The sequence below is a fragment of the Mirounga angustirostris genome, unplaced genomic scaffold (genome assembly GCF_029215605.1).
Source record: "Mirounga angustirostris isolate CCGP_5_RB_7025 unplaced genomic scaffold, mMirAng1.0.hap1 SCAF_9, whole genome shotgun sequence".
In the NCBI taxonomy this organism is placed as follows: domain Eukaryota; kingdom Metazoa; phylum Chordata; class Mammalia; order Carnivora; family Phocidae; genus Mirounga; species Mirounga angustirostris.
The window spans coordinates 86897179-86918555 of NW_026991717.1; the positions used below are offsets into that span (position 1 = coordinate 86897179).

Consider the following 21377-nt stretch of genomic DNA (forward strand, 5'->3'; position numbering starts at 1 on the left):
TGTCCAAACCCTTACTACTCAGTGTGGCCCTTGGCCCAGCAACATTAGCATCACCAAGGATCTTTTCTGAAAAGCAGAATTCCAAGTCCCATCCTATGCACAGTAAATCCAGAACCTGTATTTTATAACAAGATACCCAGCTGATCTGCATATGTGAAAGTTTGAAAAGTTGTAATCTATACCAGCTGTTTCCAATCCCCCCTTCCTATTCTTCTTCTAGGTCACTTTAAGTCAACATTCACTGATGACCTTTGCAGTGTTAAATTGCAAAATCTTACAATCTCATCCATTTTTACTGCTATTTAAAAAAAAAAAAACACACCAATATTCTGACAGCTCCCACATTTTTATCCCCAGCCCAAACCTATCTCCTGCACTCTGTGTTGTAATATCCAACTGCCTACTCAACACCTCCTCATGGATGTCAAATGGCATCTTAAACCAAACATGTTCAGAACTGAACTCCTAGTCTTCTCCCCAAATACTCTTCTTTCCACAGGCTTACTCATTTCAATAAAGGGCAATCCTTCCAGTAGACTTCCTTTGGTTTTCCCAAATCCCAGATCCAATCTATCAGCAAATCTTCTACCTTCTAAATACACCCAAAACCCAACCACTTCTCAGCCACCACTTGGTATTCCTGTATCCCTATAGACTCTATGTAGACAACTGATGTCAGATGGTCCCTTTAAAACATTACATCAGACCATATCACTCCTCCACTGAAAACTCTCCAACGACTTCCCATCTCACTCAAAGAAAAATCCAAAGCCCTTACAATAGTCAAAAGACCCTCACAATCTATCCTTCTCACTCACCCCACTCCAGCTACAAATCCAACACCCTATGATGAAAAAAATCTCAACTAAGGACAGAAAATTCTTCAACCTGATAAAGGCATCTACAAAAACCCACAGCTAACATCACACTTAATGGTGAAAAATGAAATGGTTTCCCCGTAAGATCAAGAACAGGCAAATCTATAGACAGTAGATTAGTGGTCTAGGCTGAGAGAGGGGGAGAGGGAGAAGAAGGAAGCAGGAAAGGGGAATGACTGCTAATGGGTACAGAGTTACTTTCTGGGGTAATGTTAATGTTCTAAAACGAAATCTGGTGATGGTCACTTGACCTGTGAATATACCAAAAACAAAACATTGAACTGTAAGCTTTAAATGGGAAATTTTATCATGTGCAAATTATATCTCAAAAAGCTACTACAATAATAAAACAATGAATGCACGATATCAAGACAAGCTTTTCAAACAGAACTTGTGCCTTTATAACTAAATTTTAGAAAAAATTTAAACTGAAAGGAGTATCAAAAACTGTTAACAGTTGTCCTGGAGCGGTAGGACGACAACTGTTTTTCTTAAACTGCCATTATTGGTTTATATTTGTAAACTATAATTATAAGTCTATAATTGCAAAAACTGTAAAAACTATAAATACATACCCAGTAAGGTTGGGACAACATTTCATCTCCAGGAGACCTGTCTGATCTAATGCACAGGCATAGATATCAATAACATGGCCAGTCGTAGCAGCTCGATTAGCCAATGCTTCAAAATGCTATAAAAGATTTTTTTAAATCAAATCAAATCAAAGTAATGTGCAAACGTAACCATCCTATAAATCATTTTTCCCATAAAGAGATCAAAATAACCTAAAAAATACTAAAAGAATAATCATAATAATTTAAATGTGATTATGTTCTAATTTAATTTTCTATAATAAAAAATTTCTCATTTTACAGTAACTTCTATAAGCCTGACACTTGCATATTTTGAAAGCATTCTTTCTAAATATACTCCTAAATGAAGCTAACCTTGGAGAAAAGGCCTATCAAACATCTTGCTCTTCATACATGAACATAGTAGGACAACACAGAACTGTTTTTCCTGAGTAAATCCACATCCAGGTAACAAAAACATCAAATATAGAAAAATAGTAATAAAAGCTATTAGATAAACAAATAAAAAAATACTTTTTGAAGCTCTAAGAAAAATTCCAAACTCAAAAGGGAAATTAGGTAGCAGGAAAAAAGCATCCAGTAATAGTGACAAAAATTATGTTATTAATTACATTTTTAAATATATATAATGACTACCAAAAAAAAATAAGAGATAATACAGCACAACTAAACTAAAATTGTGAACTCCAGAGAATTTTTTTTTTTTTAAAGGGACATTAACAGCGGAACCAATTCAAGGGAGTCAAGAGTCAAAAGTGAAAATGTACTGCCACGAACCCAAATAAAATTGAAATAACATGAACAGAAAACAACTCACAAGAAAATGATGGACTACCCATGCTATGAAAAATATATGTATCTACAAGACAGCCTCTTGGAAACAAAAAATTGGAAAATGCAAGAAATTTTTCCAAAGCAGGAAAGATATTCTTTTAAATGAATATTTAAAAAGCACACAGAACTTCTCTCTGGAATAATCTTTAAAGAGATACCTATTGGTGCTATTAAGCCTTTAAATATTTAAAACCAGAAAAATTACCAAGAAAAAAAAAAAAACTATTTCTCCAATTCTGAATAGTAGTTACAATATCAGACTTTGCAATATCGGATTTCTTATCATCAAATATTTGTATTCTTCCTCTTCCATCAAATGAATTTGTCTACTAAAGCAAAAAGGCTTAAAAACCAAAATTACCTTAGTTCCCTTTTTAACATATTTGGCATTGTCTTTTTCAATGTCATGCCATGATCTTATAGGTGTCTTCAATTCATCTCCAACCACCATTCCAGGCCCCTGAGTGGCTGGACCGCCAATGAACATCATGATACGAGCACCAGTGTTGGGAAAAGTACACTGTCAGAAAAAAGTAACTTGTCAAAAGAGTTTAAAGGAAAATACAAGATACACATTTCTTTTTTTTTAAAGATTTTATTTATTTATTTGACGGAGAGAGACGAAGCGAGAGAAGGAACACAAGCAGGGGGAGTGGGAGAGAGAGAAGCAGGCTTCCCGCCGAGCAGGGAGCCCGATGCAGGGCTCGATCCCAGGACCCTGGGATCATGACCTGAGCCGAAGGCAGACGCTTAATGACTGAGCCACCCAGGCACACCCAAGGATACACATTTCTAAAAGTAAATTTTGATATATTCTTTCTAGAAACAGGAAAACATACATTTTCCAAGAAATAACCAAATGTTTAAAATGAAATTTAAAAACAAGGTATTTGTTTGAATAAATCTCTTTTGAAATCCTATACTAAATAAGAGTACTTTCCTAACTTTAAAATAATCTATAAACCTGACCCCTATAAACAAGGACGCTTCTCCTGCTTAGCTAATCCTAGACTGGGAGAAGTAGAAAAGAGTGAATAGAGCGCATCTTCTGTCTTTTTGTTATCGTTGTTTTATCTTTTATTTTTATGTCTAAAACACAAGCATATGTTTCTAGTTCAAGATGATGGACTGAGTACTCTAATCTACCTCTCCTTTTTCCCAACGTATCAGCGATATGAGAAAAAAATGGTATTATTTTTTAGATAAATAAATAAATAAGAGTGCTATCAGTAAACCAGAAATTTTGAGGAATCCAAACACAGTGGATTACAAAAGTTATGTCATTTATTTCTTTTCTGAAGCTATAACATAATATGAAAAATGTGCTCTGAATTTTTGTCCAATAACTATGGAAATTGCACATAAAAGCATTTCTAATACGACTACATAAATTTTACTAATTATGGAACAAAGTAGAATAACTATACACATAGAGGAGATGTAAACTCCATAATGATATTAATAAATAAATAAATTGAAAGTTTGATGAGGAACAGGATATTTGCATGGATTCAAAGATCCTCACCATCTAATGTTTATTAATTACAAAAGGAGGGGAAATAAGAGTAATTGTACAGTGGAGAAACCTGCAGACACAATCTTAGTAAGTGATCATGGTGATTATATCACCTTGCATGAGGCAAATGAAAATCATGGGCCACCCGATAGGGTGTAATGAGAATAGCATTATTTGTGATATTCCTGCCAATGATGCAAGAACTGAATCTAAGTGTAAGGATACATCAAAACAAACCTAGTTTGAAAGTGTCTATGAGATAACTGGCCTGAATCTTCCAAAGCATCAAGGTCATGAAAGTAAAAGAAAAGCTGAGGAACTATTCCTGACTGAAGGAGACTAAACAGACATACCACTAAATATAAATCTCTGAACTAAATCTTTTTAGTAAAAGAAATTATTGAAATAACCAGCAAAACTTGAATGAGGTCTGAAAATTAGGTGGTTAGTAATGTATCCGTGTTAATACTCTGATTTTAATAATTGTATTGTGGTTATGTAAGCAAATATCCTGATTTATAGGAAATGCAAATCAAGTATTCAAGGGGTTGGGAATGTACCAGCAACTTAAATAGTTCAAGAGGAAAAAAGTTCTTGGGGCGCCTGGGTGGCTTGGTCGTTAAGCGTCTGCCTTCGGCTCTGGTCATGATCCCAGGGTACTGGGATGGAGCTCCACATCGGGCTCCCTGCTCTGCGGAAAGCCTGCTTCTCCCTCTCCCATTGCCTCTGCTTGTGTTCCCTCTCTCCCTGTCTCTCTCTCTGTGTCAAATAAATAATAAATAAATAAAGGAATAAAGTTCTTTACAACTTTTCTGTAAATTTGACAGCATTTCACATTTTTAAAATGCATTTTTTAAAACTCTCTTTTCTAATTATAAAGCTTAAGATATGTGTAGTGTAAAATTTTCCAATTCTACTTAAAAGCAAAATTCCCCTTATCCTAGCACTGCTAATACTTGGATGAACGCCCTTCCAGGGGCCTCTCTGTACACAAAAGGATATACTGCAAGTCAAACTTTAAATATAATTATATACTTGCTGTCCTAATGACCTGATTTTTTCACTCAACATTATCTTGTACATATCACTGATACACACACACGCATACACATTTACATTCTAAAACAAAGCTATTGTCACTACCTCAAGTAGTCCCACAGCTATGGAAAGTGCCACTCCAGAGGAACGCAAAGGTCTCTTTCCCTGTGGTACAGGCCAAGGGTCTCGCTGCAGTTCTCCCAGAAGATCTGTGAGATTCATGTCTATTTTCTGTACTGGCTGTAAGAATCTGCAACACAATATTAAATAAAAAGTCATTTATAAATGTTTGTGGGTGGGGCGCCTGGGTGGCTCAGTTGTTAAGCGTCTGCCTTTGGTTCAGGTCATGATCCCAGCATCCTGGGATTGAGCCCCGCATCAGGCTCCCTGCTTGGCGGGAAGCCTGCTTCTCCCTCTCCCACTCCCCCTGCTTGTGTTCCCTCTCTCGCTGTCTCTGTCAGATAAATAAATAAAATCTTTAAAAAAAAAAAAGATGTTTGTGGGTAAGAGCTTAAGAAACAAATTGTCTACTAATAGAGAAAAGTATGGGGCGCCTGGGTGGCGCAGTTGGTTAAGCATCTACCTGCAGCTCAGATCATGATCCTGGGGTCCTGAGATGGATTCCCACATTGGGCTGAGCTGGGAGCCTACTTCTCCCGCTCCCTCTGCTCCTCCCTGCTGTTTACCTACTCATTCTTTCTCTCATAAATAAGTAAAATCTTTTAAAAAAAAGAAAGAAAGAAAGAGAGAAAAAGTAACTTGAATACATAGCAGACCAATGGTTCTCTAACTTTTGTGTACATCAGAATTGGTGGGAGGGCTTATTTTAACAGATTGCTGGCTGCAGAGCTTTGTTTCAGTAGGTCTGGGGTAGGGCCCAAAAATTTGCATTTCAGACAAGTTCCTAGGTGATGCTATCTACTGGTCCAGAACCACAGTCTGAGTACAACTGCTATAAGGGAAACATTCACACCAAGTATTACTTCAGGATTGCATCTTTTATTTACCAGTCTAGTAAGTTTTAAGGCTACTGAAATAATTATGAGACTCAATTTTAGTTAATACTACCTCTGATTAGTAAGTTTAGGGGGGAAAAAAACTACCTCTAAGGCTAAGAAGGCAAAATGAAAAAGTTCTGAGACCCTATTTTTGCTTGGCTGCCTTCAACCACAAAAGTTTTTATGAACTTAAAAATAGAAGATCAGGAATATATCAAAACTTAAGTCACTCCTTAACATTGCAATGATGAGAAAGCAACCATTTTGGTGACATGATTCTGCCTCAGCTCTTTAGAAGGTATACTAATGCAATGTATTTATATTCCCAAAAATATTTAACAACATAGTATTACTGAATGTCTATTTTCAAGTTAAGGGGGGGGATGCTTAAAAGAGCTGCACAAATTGTAAAATTCTCTTTGCCATATTTAATTATTACCTGTTGGAAGGAGGTGGCTGCTGTACCTGAGGACCACGTGTTGCTTGAGTAACGGGTACTTTAGAGAGTCCGAGCATTTCCTGTAAAGAGATGATTTCTGTGAGATCCATTCAATTACTCCTACAAAGATGTATCAACCTCTTACCATGTGCAAGGTGCTATGCTAGGTATTAGGAACATAAAAATAAAGAACATAAAGTCTCTTTCCTCAGAAAGCAAAAGGCCCAGTTGGGGAGTTGGTCAGGTAAACTATAACAATACAATGAAATAATCACCATAAGAGAGCAAAGTACAAGATGCTGTAGAAGCAAAGAGGGGTACTAGCTCAGAAATACTTCATTTCTAATTAATAGTCAAAAAGTTACTGTGTAACTTGAATGTCTGTATTTCTTAACTTATATTCATCCACCCCTTTGAGCAACTATATTTCAAGTATCTGCTATGTGCCACGCATCTAATGGTAAAAAAAAAATACACAGTCCCTGACCTTATGAAATTAAAATCTGGTGAAACAAACAGCAGATAATAAAAATCATTAGCTAAAAAAAGTATAAAATTGCAATTGTAATAAATGTTATAAAGGAGAGGTACATGGAATCATATAAAAGGGGTTATAAAGGGCGCCTGGGTGGCTCAGTCATTAAGAGTCTGCCTTCAGCTTGGGTCGTGATCCCAGGGTCCTGGGATCGAGCCCCACATCGGGCTCCCTGCTCGGCAGGGAGCCTGCTTCTCCCTCTCCCACTTCCCCTGCTTGTGTTCCCTCTCTTGCTGTGTCTCTGTCAAATAAATTAAATCTTAATAAATAAATAAATAAAGGGGTTATAAGGTTCATATACCTTGTATGTTTATATTTCTTAATTTTTGACTTATTGCCTAACCAAACTGCCAGTTTTGTTTTGAATTTTACATGTGTACAAAATTCCTCTCTAGACACATAAAAGTATTTTACTATTCTTTTTTTTTCTTTAAAGATTTTATTTATTTATTTGACAGAGAGAGAGACAGCGAGAGAGGGAACACAAACAGGGGGAGTGGGAGAGGGAGAAGCACGCTTCCTGCGGAGCAGGGAGCCCGATGCTGAGCTCGATCCCAGGACCCCGGGACCACAACCCGAGCGGAAGGCAGACGCTCAACGACTGAGCCACCCAGGCACCCTTTAAAGTTTTCTTGATTTTAGAAATGCTTCATCATGAAGTGATAGAGTAAAAGTAGGTAACAGAAAATCAGAAAGTCTAAATATCTGGAAAGAAAAAAATACTGAACTAATCCTACAGTATTTCCTATACTCCTAGCAGGAAAAACAACTTTTTACTAAGAACTTACTATGTGTTAGATTCTGTGCTAAACTCTTTATATATACTCTTTCTTCATACAACACAATGAAGTAAATTTCTTAGTCCCTGCTTTATAAATGAAAACTGACACTCAGAAAGGCTACATAACTTGCCAAAGGTTACACAACTAGTTAAGTGGCAAAGCAAGATATTAATGCAGGTTTTGCCACAAAGCCCTGTAACAGTTTACACTATTCTGAGTATTCTCACATTATTTCACTTAGTACTAATAATAGGCTTGTAAAATAGGGATTTATCCCTTTCCACAGAGGATAAGAAAACAAGCAAAGAGATCAACCCAAGATTGCACAACTGGAAGAGTTTAATACTATTTGGGGAGCAAAGACCAAGCTCTTTTCGATGAAATGGATAGAGAAGGAAAATAAAAACATTTTAATGAAGAAGAAAATTTAGTCTGTAGGCATGTACTGCCTGCTACAAAAACGGAGGTATTTTATGTGTTACATATGTATTATATAAGTAAAATGTACTCTACAATCACAGGTAACATTAAACAACTTTAAATAAATTTACACTTTAAAAATAACAGCAAACACAGGCACAAACCATTTAATGTTCATGACCACACTATAAGGTAGATACTATTATTACCTCTCTTCTACAAATGAAAAAAATTAAGGCACAGAAAGACTAAAACTTGCCCACTTTCTCTCCTGTCTCATAGAAACAAATGATCCTCCTCTCTATTCCCTACCATGTCTTCTGAAGCCTCACCTCACTCTTGTTTTCACTCACCCTCTTTAGTCTCTCTTTCCCTCCTGTGTATAAACACATTCAAGTGTCCCTCCTAAAGTAAACCTGTTAACTCAGTTCTCTCTCAAATTCCCACACTATTGCCTTCCTTATCTTCAACAAACCTCTTGAAAGAACACAGACTCTAATTTTCTTCACTTCCTCAAATCTTATTCATGATCTTATTCACTGTTTATTATCCTCCCCATCCAAAGCTGCAAATTCCTCCACTATTTTCTATCTCAATTAACTGTAGCACCACTATCCTGTCTGCCAAGCTTCAAATTAGAATCATTTAAAACCATTCTCAAAATCTTCTTTTTCATTCTGGGCTACCTGGATGCTCCAAAGTCTGACTTCATGTCTGTGTACTTTATACGAGGCTTACCTATCATCTTCTAGGCTAACTATTCTTAACTGAGGGTTGTAGCAGAATCACTTAAAAAGTTTTTCAAAATACTTACATGAACAGTCTTGCCCTCTCAACAACCTCCCAATACAAGCACATGTTCACTTACTCTCTCAGGGTCTAGCAAAACCTCTAAGCAAAAAAAAATATATTGAAAATATACCCAGATGATCCTAGTAAGCTACACATGACTCCCTGTCTTGGAAGAAAAGCTTCAATTTGCCCCCAAAATAAAAATGTTCTCCTAGGGTATGAAAAACTATATACTCTTGGTTCATACATTAATAACTCTCAAGCTTTAAAATACTCCCCTTGCCAAACATAATAAAAGTGCTTACATCCTAAATGAGATATCAAGAAACAAAAGTTAATATTCATTCTATGGTTGCTTTCCCTCAGTCTTCAGCATGACTTCCATAAGCCTTTCAAATCTCTAGCAAAACACCTTCAGTTTCACCATTAAAAGTTAGGGGTCTTCAATCTGTGTAATAACAATTTAAGGCAAATGAAAGAAAACTGATATCAACACTAAATTGAAAGCCTTTGTTAGAATGTAATTAATCATTCATCATAAAAATATTTTCTACAAACTTATATCAGAATGCATTTATAGACATTTACGGAGTGGTGCCCACAGATAAGATTCAAACTACCATTCTTGTTGTTTACCTGCAGTTGTTTGGCAGACAGATCTTTTGTTCCTCTGAACACGTAGCTTTTTGAAATGCCCTCACATCCAAGTTCATGAACCTGTACCATTCTCCCAAAAGTAATAAGTCCAACCAAAGCTGTAGGTGGTAAAAGACTTAGTGACATCTGCATAGATTCTTTCAGAGCTTGTAAATCTTCATCTTCCATGCAAGTATCAACCACATAGAGGAATATCAAAGGCATCTGAGGACCACGCTTTTAAAAAATGTTGCAATAAGAAAATAATGTTAATGCATTAATACTCAGCACAATATACAAGAACAATTAGTAGAAGACTAATTAAATAATTTACAGTACAGTCATACAATGAAATCTTAAGTCATTTCAGAAATGAAACAAGTTACATATGAACAGAGAGATATGTAAGACATACCAAGAGAAAAATTAAATTTAAAAACATTTATAGTTTCAAAAGCTTTTGATTTGTTTAATTGCGTGAGGCTTCATTTTCTATAACAAGTATTTATTTCTCTTAAAAAAACAGTAGCTATAAAGCTTAAAAACAAAATAAGGTAATTTTTGGGGCGCCTGGGTGGCTCAGTCGTTAAGCGTCTGCCTTTGGCTCAGGTCGTGATCCCAGGGTCCTGGGATTGAGCCCCACATCAGGCTCCCTGCTCCGCGGAGAAGCCTGCTTCTCCCTCTCCTACTCTCCCTGCTTGTGTTCCCTCTCTCGCTGTCTCTCTCTGTCAAATAAATAAATAAAATCTTTAAAAAAAAAAAGGTAATTTTTATAAAATAATTATCTAAACCTGAATCAGACTACAAAAGAACTGGAAACTAGGTAGGCTGGACAAATTACTTACTGGCTCATGTGAACCATATTCTGCTTTCTCTACAACATTCATAAAGAATATTATCACTTTAATACTTAAATATGTAAACAACTATGTAAAGTCATTCAGAAAGGGAAGAAAAATGACTTTCTTAACAAGGACCAATGCAAGAGTAACTTTATTAATTAGACTTGGGGAAATATCATCAGGTTCTAGCATCATATTAACAGACAAGTACTTCTGAATTAACCTCCCAGCTACATAACAACATTGACACTGTACTGTTTATTGATCTACTCAGCATAGCAAATCATCACATCACCCAATATCCTGCCACCCATTAAATAACTACAACAGAGAAATTACCTTGTTCAAACCGACTAGGACAGTTCTTACCTCTTAAATGCTCCATCAATTCAATGTGAGAATCAAGAATGATGCCCTTTAAGTCATCTCAACTTAACAATTATTTTGGTATAAAGGAAATTACTAGATATTTAAAACTTTGTTAAGGATTTACTCTTATGTTCTTACCAGAACTACATATTCAATGCTAGAAAACTGAGGTAAAAGCTCAGCAGGTTGATTCAGTTCAGATATACCAGCATAAGTAGGTGGAAACTGTGGAGGAAAAAAACAAAAAATTTTAACAAATTATTTACCAGAAAGAGTAATGAAATTCTAAACTGCAAATAATTTTCTGCATTTAGTTATTAAAAAGTATTTTTCATATGAAAAATTTCATCTTTTTTAAATATGCATTTTTCTACATATTTAGACCAGTACCAAAGCATTAACATCTGCATTGGGGGTTTTCTTACCTGATTCCTTTGATAACAAAAATTGCAAGCCCAGAGTTTTGCTCGATAATCCACCTGACTGTTTTAAGAAAAGATAAAAAAGAGCTCATGTTTCAGTTCAATTGTACAATGAACCTAATTTTAATAAAATTAATTTCTTTCTGAAACATGAACACATTCAAATTAAGTTAAAGTGATCTTTAAAGGTAATTACTTTTAGATGTTGCCAATATCTAATTCATACTTTTAGCATATACAAGTTCACCTAAATGAACATAACTTTTAATATATAGGAAATATAAATAAAATTAAGATAATCCTTTTTTCTTCAAATGATTTAGTAACTTCTATACTCAGATCTAGAAAACATTTATTTAATTCAAAAATATATTTACTGAATGCTTAATTTGTACCAGCTATTACTCCAGGTACTGGTGATACAGCAGTAAACAAGAGATCAAAGGTCCCTGTTATCATGGAGCTTATAATCTAGAACAGAAAGACATATAATAGAAAAGGAGATGCATAAACACAGAAGATACTTTCAGATAGTGATAATAAGAGATTAAAGATAACAAAGCAGGGTGTGGGAATGTGTTTGGGAGGGCTACTTTAAAAGAAAGCCTTCTTAAATAAACAACTGAAATGTGATCTAAATGAAAAGGAACCAGTCAATCCAGGCAGAGCAATCCAGGCAGAATATATAGCTATTGCACAAGTTTCAAGGTAGGAATAAATCTGGATGCTCAAGGATCAGAAAGAGGGTAAGGTATAATGTAGATAACAATAAGGAAAATGGGTAATATAAGATGAAGGCAGAAATATACAAACGCTAGGTGATATAGGTTTTTTTAAGTCTTGACAAGCAGTTTGGATTTTTCATTGCAAGTATAGTAAGGACACTACTGAAGGATTTTAATAATCTGATATGCATTTGTAACACTCTAGCTTCTGGATAAATAATAAACTGCTGAGAGACAAGAATGGAAACAGGGTGGCCATTTAGGAGGATAATTAAATTGTCCAGAAAAAAAAAAAAGGTGTATCTTGAAGTAGAGTGTACTAGGAGAATCAGTAGTACAGAATATAAGAGACAGAATCAGTAATGTTCTGGAGGCAGAATCAGAGTTGCTAGTGGACTGGGTGGGGAGAGAGGGTAGAAAGAGGAATAAAAGATGATTCTTGATATTCTGGTTTATGCATTAAGAAATTAACATTTTCAGGGCGCCTGGGTGGCTCAGTCATTAAGCGTCTGCCTTTGGCTCAGGTCATGATCTCAGGGTCCTGGGATCGAGCCCCATATCGGGCTCCCTGCTCCGCGGGAAGCCTGCTTCTCCCTCTCCCACTCCCCCTGCTTGTGTTCCCTCTCTTGCTGTCTTTCTCTCTGTCAAATAAATAAATAAAATCTTAAAAAAAAAAAAAAAGAAATTAACATTTTCAAATACCATACCACTCAATTATGACTTTTCTAATGACAAGATGGGTCTAATGACACACAGCCAGCACCAGTATCTAGAGATACTAGTGAGAGGATCTAACAGTTCATATAGTGACAATTTTATCTTTGGTCTCTTATCAACTCATTACAACTAGAATATCCTTCAATTTTACAGCTCTTTGGATTTGAGTATCCTAATTTGAAAAATTATAACAAAAACAAAGACATTCTATATAAATGAGCAAGAAAGAAACTATAATTTTAAATAGTATTGCCATATAAGTTTTTTTCAATATATTTTAATTACCATAAAGGATTCAGAACTGCACGGCAAGTGGTCCTACTACACAGAACAGGTTCATACTGAATAGGTGGTAAATCAGGTCTCTCCTTCAGTGGTGTAAATAGGGCTGCTACTGGAACAACCATTCTTGTAGCTTCCAGTCGACTTGATGGCCAAACATTCCAACTAAATCGGACTCCATCTCGTTCTTCATTTTGTTGGATGAATTCCAAATACGTTGTCATAGTAGAGCCTGACGGTTATTTCTGTGACAAATTAAAGATGTTTAAAAATCTTTTTTTTCTTTACAGATTTTATTCTTTTATTTGACAGAGAGAGAGCTCAAGCAGGGAGAGTGGCAGAGGGAGAGGGAGAAGCAGGCTCCCTGCTGAGCAGGGAGCCCGACATGGGGCTCGATCCCAGGACCCTGGGATGATGACCTGAGCCGAACGCAGACACTTGACGGACTGAGCCACCCAGCACCCCTAAAAATCCTCTTAAGGAAAACTAAGTATGTTTTTCCCCACTTACAGCAATATTAATCCATGAGAAATCATAGCCAAATAAAAGTATTTATCTCAGAAAAAAAAATTCGTAAGCAACAATAACCTTACTTATAACAAAATAACGAATGACTCTACAGAACCCAGTGCTCATTAGGCCCAGTAAGAGGGGGTTTTTTTGTTTTGTTTTGTTTTTAAGATTTTATTTATTTATTTGACAGAGAGAGAATGTGCACAAGCAGGGGGAGTGGCAGGCAGAGGGAGAAGGAGAAGCAGGCTCCCCGCTTAGCAGGGAACCCAATGCTGGGGGCGGGGGGCTCCATCCCAGGACTCCGGAATCATGACCTGAGCCAAAGACAGACGCTTAACCGACTAAGCCACCCAAGCGCCCCCCAGTAAGAGGTATTTTACCCTTTTTATTCATTCTTAAAATAAAAAAACTACAGCAAAAGAAATAGTAAAATAGGTATCCTATTTATTTAAGGGTGTATAGGAAAGAAAGTCAAAGATGGGGAAAAATTTAGATCCTACATTTTCTATATCAGCCCTCTAAGTTACATTATTCTAATGAACAGATTATCAAAAACATTAAATTCTAAAGCTCATATGGTTTTCTAACCAGAAGATGACAAGTTTCCACAAAATCTGCTAGAAGAGAATGCTTAAAAGCGCTTAACAAAAACATTTTTCTAAAACTGGGTACTTCTATTTTAGACAATTTTTTTTATTGTGCAAATACAGGACCATTTGTGGCACAATAAATAAAATGCTTGCTAAGTGGTGTTCTGTATGATTTATATGCCATTTGACTTCTTTTGCAGAAACTTAATTCAGAATATTTTTAACATTCCAATATTCCAACTTAGGAGAGCATTTTAAACTCTAATTTGAGACATACAATTTCAATATAATCACTTAAATTTATTAGCAGGGGGAGGAGGATGCTGCTCTCATTAGGGCCCAGTATCAAGAGACATCTCCCATCTTGTTACTCTCTTACTGCCTATCTAGAAAGCCAGCTTTCCTACCTCGGCAACAGTTCTATCTCACATTCTGAAACTGCAACAGTGATTAGTGAAGGAAGGAAACTGTAAAATTTAAAGTTCTGAGAAATAGAGAGTTTAAAGTGCTATGTGGCTGGCCAAAAGATTTGTAGGAGGGATGAAAGATATCAACAACTGAAGAATTATGAAGGTAGGGTGCCAAAAGAGCCAACAGGGATGCTGAAGTTGCTAAGAATGACTACAGGATGAGGAACTGATTCTAAAATGTAACTGAGGGAAGAAAAGGTATTTGAAAAAAGCATACTGAATATAATAATTTTAATTTTAGAAACATTTTCAAATAGATCTTGTTAATAAAAATTACAGAAAGCGAAGCTTAACAAATCTAGGTATTTCTCTTCCTTAACAGCTAAGAATTTTTTTTTCTTTAAAAGAAAGAAGAATGTTATATATTAAATACATCTCAGTTAAAAAAATAAAAGAAAAATTAAACACTGTTATTTCCTATCAGAATCTCAGAGACAACTAGAGAATTGTGTGCTAATCAAAAGCGAACACAGATTTTTCAAAGGTTGATAAGGGATAAAGAGGAATCCTAAGATAACTAAACTTGTTTAGAATAGATGATCTTCATGGTAAATACAGAAGCCAGATTCGAGAAGGATAGTATGAGTTTTCAAGAAAAAGTGGGTGTTGAAAAATAACAATAAAACAAAGGTCTGGAATAGTCAGAGGACAGTTAGATGCCAACCTCAGTTTTAAAGGAGAAACAGCTTCCTCTGGGAGAGAAATCCAGGTTTAGCAACAGCTTCCATGCTACAGATGTGAATATAAACTCCAGGACTGGGGCGACTGGGTGGCTCAGTCGTTAGGCGTCTGCCTTCGGCTCCGGTCATGATCCCAGAGTCCCGAATCGAGCCCCGCAACAAGCCCAGCATTGAGCCCTGCATCAGGATCCCTGCTCAGCGGGAAGCCTGCTTCTCCCTCTCCCCCTGCGTGTGTTCCCTCTCTAGCTGTCTCTCTCTCTCTCTCTGCCAAAAAATGGATAAAATCTTTAAATAAATAAATAAACAAACATAAAAACTCCAGCACTATGCAATCCCTCCTATTATTTCTACAGAACAAAAAGCAAATGAAGTTTTCCATTTTTGCATGTATAATCGAATCTATGTAACCTAAAATGTATTATCAAAAAAATTTTGGGGGGCGCCTGGGTGGCTCAGTTGGTTAAGCGACTGCCTTCGGCTCAGTCATGATCCTGGAGTCCCTGGATCGAGTCCCACAGCGGGCTCCCTGCTTGGCAGGGAGTCTGCTTCTCCCTCTGACCCTCCCCCCTCTCATGTGCTCTCTCTCATTCTCTCTCTCTCAAATAAATAAATAAAATCTTTAAAAAAAAAATTTTTTTAGTTAGAATTTTAAAAAATAATAAAATACATCACCAAAAAGCATTAAAATACCTATTAAAATACTAGACCAATCAAGGTTTTTCATCTGAACCACAAAAACACAAAAAATGTTTTGACTATTTTCTCAATTCTCCAAAAATGGTACATAACTAGTACTTAGATATTTGGCATACACTTTGTCAATTGATGAAGTGAATCTGTCACCTGGAAAATAATTGACAGTAGTTAAGAAAGATAAAAGTTGAGCTTTCAAGCAAATATAAAAAAATTTTTTTTAAAGGTATTATTTATTTATTTGACAGAGAAAGATAGAGAGAGTGTACAAGCAGGGGGAGCAGCAGACAGAGGAAGATGGAGAAGCAGGCTCCCCGCTGAGCAGAGAGTCTGATGGGGCGCTATCTCAGGGTCCTGGGATCGTGACCTGAGCTGAAGGCAGACACTTAACCCGCTCAGCCACCCAGGCACCCTACAAATATCAAAAATTTTGAAAACCTGTGTCCAGGACCCTGAGCTTCACAGCTGGCTAGTAGGTAAAGATTTTTCTGATAAGATTGGTGCTGATATTAATGTGAATTTTCTATTGCTATAATGAAACATGTCAACATTTAGAAAATATACTTTATTCAGTGAAGCAAAATCTCCCAAATGATCAATTCATGGTATTACAAAATCATGAATGGATATAGATCCATTCAAAATGCAGGACAGACCAATGAATTTTAATGCAATAGAATACAAAAGTACATTTCTAAGATTTCAGACTTCACACTGTTATTAATCCTTGATTTCTGGGGCGCCTGGGCGGCTCAGTCATTAAGCGTCTGCCTTCGGCTCAGGTCATGATCCAGGGTCCTGGATCCAGCCCCGCATCGGGCTCCCTGCTCAGCAGGAAGCCTACTTCTCCCTCTCCCACTCCCCCTGCCTGTGTTCCCTCTCTCGCTGTGTCTCTCTCTGTCAAATAAATAAATAAAATCTTTAGAAAAACAACAACAACAACCACCAACCCTTGATTTCTCAATTAAAACTGTCAAGTTGTGGTGTAGTACCAAAGAAGAATATGCACAATTATATGGAAAAGCTATTAAAATATTCCTCCTTTTTCCAACTACATATCTATGTGAGGCCAGACTTCTTTCATACAGTTCAAGCAAAATAACATACCACAATAGACTGAATGCAGAAGTAGATATGAAAATCCACCTATTTTCTATTAAGGCAGGGGTGGGTTTTTGGGTTTTATTGGGGGGGCCTCAATAATGTTTAAGAGTCCAAAGAGATCCTAAGAACCAAGGTCTTGGGGCACCTGGGTGGTTCAGCCGGTTAGGCGTCTGCCTTCGGCTCAGGTCATGATCCCAGGGTCCTGGGATCAAGTCCTGTATTGGGCTCCTTGCTCAGCAGGGAGCCTGCTTCTCCCTCTCCCTCTGCTTGCAGCTCCCCCTGCCTGTGCTCTCTGTCAAATAAATAAAATCCTTTAATTAAAAGAAAAAAAAGACAAAAGAACCAAGGTCTTAGGACATTAGGGCTTAATTCAATCAGAAAGCCTAGTAGACAAAGGCTCTGAGACTTAGCATAAAGACATTTACACACAATAGTCAGGTTTAAGTTTTTAGAAGTAACAAGGCTGGACTGTAACATCCTTCCTTTTAATATGACATACTAAATATCACCTGTGTGATATTTGAGCACAATTACCCTCCTTTTCCTCTCTGCTCTAATATCGTATTTGTTCACTAAATCACATCTATTTTATTTTGTACATTCTCACTTTCCATCACTATTTTGAAAAAGTCCCAGCTATTTCTTCTTAACTGGTCCCATTACATGGCCATGCACAACACCTCCCTGACTTCCCTCACCTTTCCAAGACAGGAATCGCTCAATTTTAAAACTAATTCCAGTACAAACCTTTCCACGCTGGGCCTCATATCCAACAATGGCATATCTGAAATAAATTCCTTTTACAAACTAGCTTTTTATAAAATGCATTCATTATTTGATCAGCACTGTGTCCCCTAATCTTATGTTAAAACCAAATAAATATGATTCAGACACTGTATTAGGATGGAGATTTAAAATACTACTCATAATATTTTTTTAAAGTGGTACAAAACACAAACGACTACGCTAAAGAAATGTCTCATTTCCCAGCACAAGTTATAATCAGTAGGACTTACTTTAGTTAAATAATTTCTCATGGTATAACTAAAAGCAAAGAAGCAAAGCATTATGTCTCTTTAACCTAGCATATCAAATACATACATATCAAATACAGTATTTTTAAAAGCTTTTCCTATTCAATAATAATTGGGAGTTTGCAATATTCCAATTTTAGCACTTTTATAGATCCTAAGTGAAAAATATCCTAAATTGCAAGTAAAATATGAGTTTCTTCCAATCAGATGTATTTAACAATTAAGTGTGCCTCTCTACTTTTCAGTTGTAAAGTCCTCAATGAAGTATTTTCAACTGCTTTCCATGCCTAGCTTTATGATCTTGAACAATTCACGTGAATTCAACATACACCAGAGATTATATGTACATTGACTGTGCTTTTCCTTTCCCACCAAATTGGGAAAACGCTAGCACAACAGAAAAGACTGGTCCGATTTGAAAACTGCACTCTACTTGTAATCGAGGCCTAAGGCGTTAGCTTGACCTGGCACTTAATTCTCCTTATCCCCTTTGACTCCCAAGGCCGAACTACCGGTGACGAAGGCACCTGGGTTCAAAGTCTAGGGCACTTCAGATTAGGCAAGGTATGAACCAAGAAGCCCAAGGGTCCAGAAGCGGTGATAAGCTGGGGTGAGGAAGGCAGGTCGCCCGGAAGGCAGGGGTGGGTGCTCGGCGAGATGCTGAACTGCCGTTTTTGACCCGACTCCCACCTTTCGCACCTTATCCAGGGAAGCCTGGTGAGGGGCCCGGACTCCCAGGCCCCGGAAGAACGAAGCAGAGTGGTGGGTGAGACAGCGAAGGGGTGAGGATTCAAAGGTGCCTCCGCCGGCCGGTCGCTGCCGCCGGCACGCCCGCCTGCTCCGGAGCACCAAGAGGGCAGAGCGGGCACCACCCAGGGACCCCGGCCCGCCCGCCTGCCGGCCCACGGCCGCACAGCTTCCCCTCCCCCGCTTTCCGCTGAGCGCCCGCGGCCCCTCCGGGAGCCGGGAGGAGGCGGCCCCGAAGCCAGTCCTTACCACAGTGCCCCCAAACAAGATCCGCGCCGGTCGCGGCCACCGCCTTGCAAAATCGGTCCTTTCCGCCGACCTGAGCAACCGTGGCACCGCAATCAGGGCCGGCGCCGCCCCGCCCCCGGCCTCCGCGCAGAACTCCGCTGGGCCAACATGGCTGGCGCCGCCTCTGCCACGTCAAGGGGTGGAGGGGCGGGGCGACCGCGCCAGGAAACTGAAGGGGAGAGTGCGGGCCCGGCGGAGTAGAGCGGGGATAGGGCACGAGGAGGAGAGAGGGGAGGGGAAGGGGCGTGGACGGAGCCGGGGCGGGGCTCCCGGGTGAGGGAACTAATGGGGAGGGTGCGGCACCCGGGAGGAGCCGTGAGGGGTGGGGACGAGGAGGAGAAAGGGAGGGAAGGGGCGGTGACGGAGCCTGGGGGGCGGGGCAACCGAGCCAAACCTTGCTGGGGACCGCCGGAGGGGAGAGGGACCCCCGCGGAACTGGAGCGCCTTAACCCTTTCTCGGCAACCTCGGCAGGTCCCACTCCCTGAGGGCCGCAGGCGAGAGTGGGAACTTCTGTCGCCATTCAGACTCCTCAAATCGCAGGAGGGGGCGTCCGTAGGACATCCTCTCCTGTAGGGCCCCGACTGATTCCTAGAACCACAAAACCACATCTCTCCTAAAAAAACAAAGTGAAAAGTTCGTTTTTTCACCTAGTGCAACAAATATTTACTGAACACTACTATGTGCCAGGTACAGTAGCAATGCTGGTGATACGACATAGGCAAAACAGGCCAAAATCCCTGGCCTGTACATTGGATTTTTGTATTCCGAGACAGTCCACCTCTTTCCTCCTATACTGCATCTGCCATCCCTCCTCCTCACCACTACAATCTCTGGCTGATTAATCTTAATGCGTTTTCTCCTTCTCTTTCCAAGGAAAGAGCTGAGCGAAATGGGAGAGAGAAACAGGTTGGAAAGTCATTAGAGCTTGGTGGTCTGGAGCACCCCATCCTTAAGTGAGGGGTTGCTCATGGAATTAATTCCATATATGACAACACCTAAAATCCTGTCAGGTTTAGCCTTATAAGCATTTTTAAGGAGTAGGAAAAAAGATCCAACTCTTGTTCTTCATTATAGTTGAGAAATAAGATGCACACCAATCATATATTTTCTGCCTATAATGTGTATGCTAAGGTTGTTTTGTAAGGTAGAAGAGGATGCTTTTGCTTGTCAAATTTAAATACAATCCTGAAGAGGAAATGGGAATCAAACACAAAAATTCAGTGTAGGCCTGCAAATAAAGTGAGCTCTGGATGCTATCTTAATGAGGATTCTTGACTGAAAGCACAGCAAGTAAAGAGCTATGGGCAATGGTAAAAAAGGTGGAATAAGGACATTCACAAAAAAGAAGCAAGATCCAAGAATGAGTAGGGTAAATAGACATAGATGAGAGGATCTATGGGAAATCTGGAATTCAGTGAGGAATAAACCAAAGTGTAGCACCTTTGATAATTTCATTCATTTCGTGGTCCCCAGAAATACCTCTTTGCCTTGCAGCTCAATGAAACCTAAGAAGTCATAAATCCCTTGTTCTTAGCTGAACAAAGACCTTTGTTCCCTATTACAATGAAATAGATGTTAGGATGGGAAATAAATTTATTTATATCTGTCTTCATGTACTTTAAGATGAATGAGTTATAGGGCGCCTGGGTGGCTCAGTTGGTTAAGCGACTGCCTTCGGCTCAGTCATGATCCTGGAGTCCTGGGGCTCCCTGCTCAGCGGGGGGTCTGCTTCTCCCTCTGACCCTCCTCCCTCTCATGCTCTCTGTCTCTCATTCTCTCTCTCTCAAATAAATAAATAAAACCTTTAAAAAAAAAAAAGATGAATGAGTTATAGCATCAAGATCTACTGGACCCAAATTTAGTTTTGGGGGGTTTCTTTTTTTTGGAGTTCTGTGTATAAGAATCCATATTTCATGACTTTTATTCTTTCTTAGAGGTCTTCCAAAGAACAGAGAAAATAATTTTTAAAAATAGAATAAAACTTAATCTATTGTAATTGCCTTATCGGTCCACTGGACTCTTATAAATCTAGAATATATCATGGGACCTTACTGATCTTATTTTTCTATATCTGGAAATATTCTGCTAATTCATCATCCATGGAATTATTTACCCATCAATTATTCAAGCTCTTTAAAAAAAACTAAAATAGGGGCACCTGGATAGCTCAGTCTGTTAACCATCTGTCTTTGGCTCAGGTCATGATCCCAGAGTCCTGGGATCAAGCCCTAAATCCAATCCCGCTCCCTGCTCAGCAGGGAGCCAGTTTCTCCCTCTCTTGCCTCCCCTACTTGTGCTCTCTCTTCCTCTCTGTCAAATAAACAAATAAATAATCTTTTAAAAAATTTAAATTAAATTAAAAAGACTAAAATAATAAGAAAATGGAAGAACAATAGGATTACCAAGATGATACAGTAGTGAAGTAGGTCATATTGCATT

General features: G+C 38.2%; 1 protein-coding gene across 1 annotated transcript in view; it reads right to left on the minus strand.

The window, feature by feature from the left end:
• The window catches only part of SEC23A (SEC23 homolog A, COPII coat complex component), a 59280-nt gene extending 40168 nt beyond the window's left edge, over window positions 1–19112 (minus strand). The window contains exons 1-9 of the mRNA XM_045900741.3: window positions 18899–19112; window positions 12822–13063; window positions 11098–11155; window positions 10811–10897; window positions 9462–9698; window positions 6297–6376; window positions 4965–5109; window positions 2667–2825; window positions 1454–1569 (exon numbers count right to left, since the gene is read on the minus strand). Of these exons, the coding sequence (XP_045756697.1) occupies window positions 1454–1569; window positions 2667–2825; window positions 4965–5109; window positions 6297–6376; window positions 9462–9698; window positions 10811–10897; window positions 11098–11155; window positions 12822–13042 (1103 nt within the window). The 5' untranslated portion in view covers window positions 13043–13063; window positions 18899–19112. The remainder of the gene's footprint in view (window positions 1–1453; window positions 1570–2666; window positions 2826–4964; window positions 5110–6296; window positions 6377–9461; window positions 9699–10810; window positions 10898–11097; window positions 11156–12821; window positions 13064–18898) is intronic.
• Between the last annotated feature and the right edge of the window lie 2265 nt (window positions 19113–21377).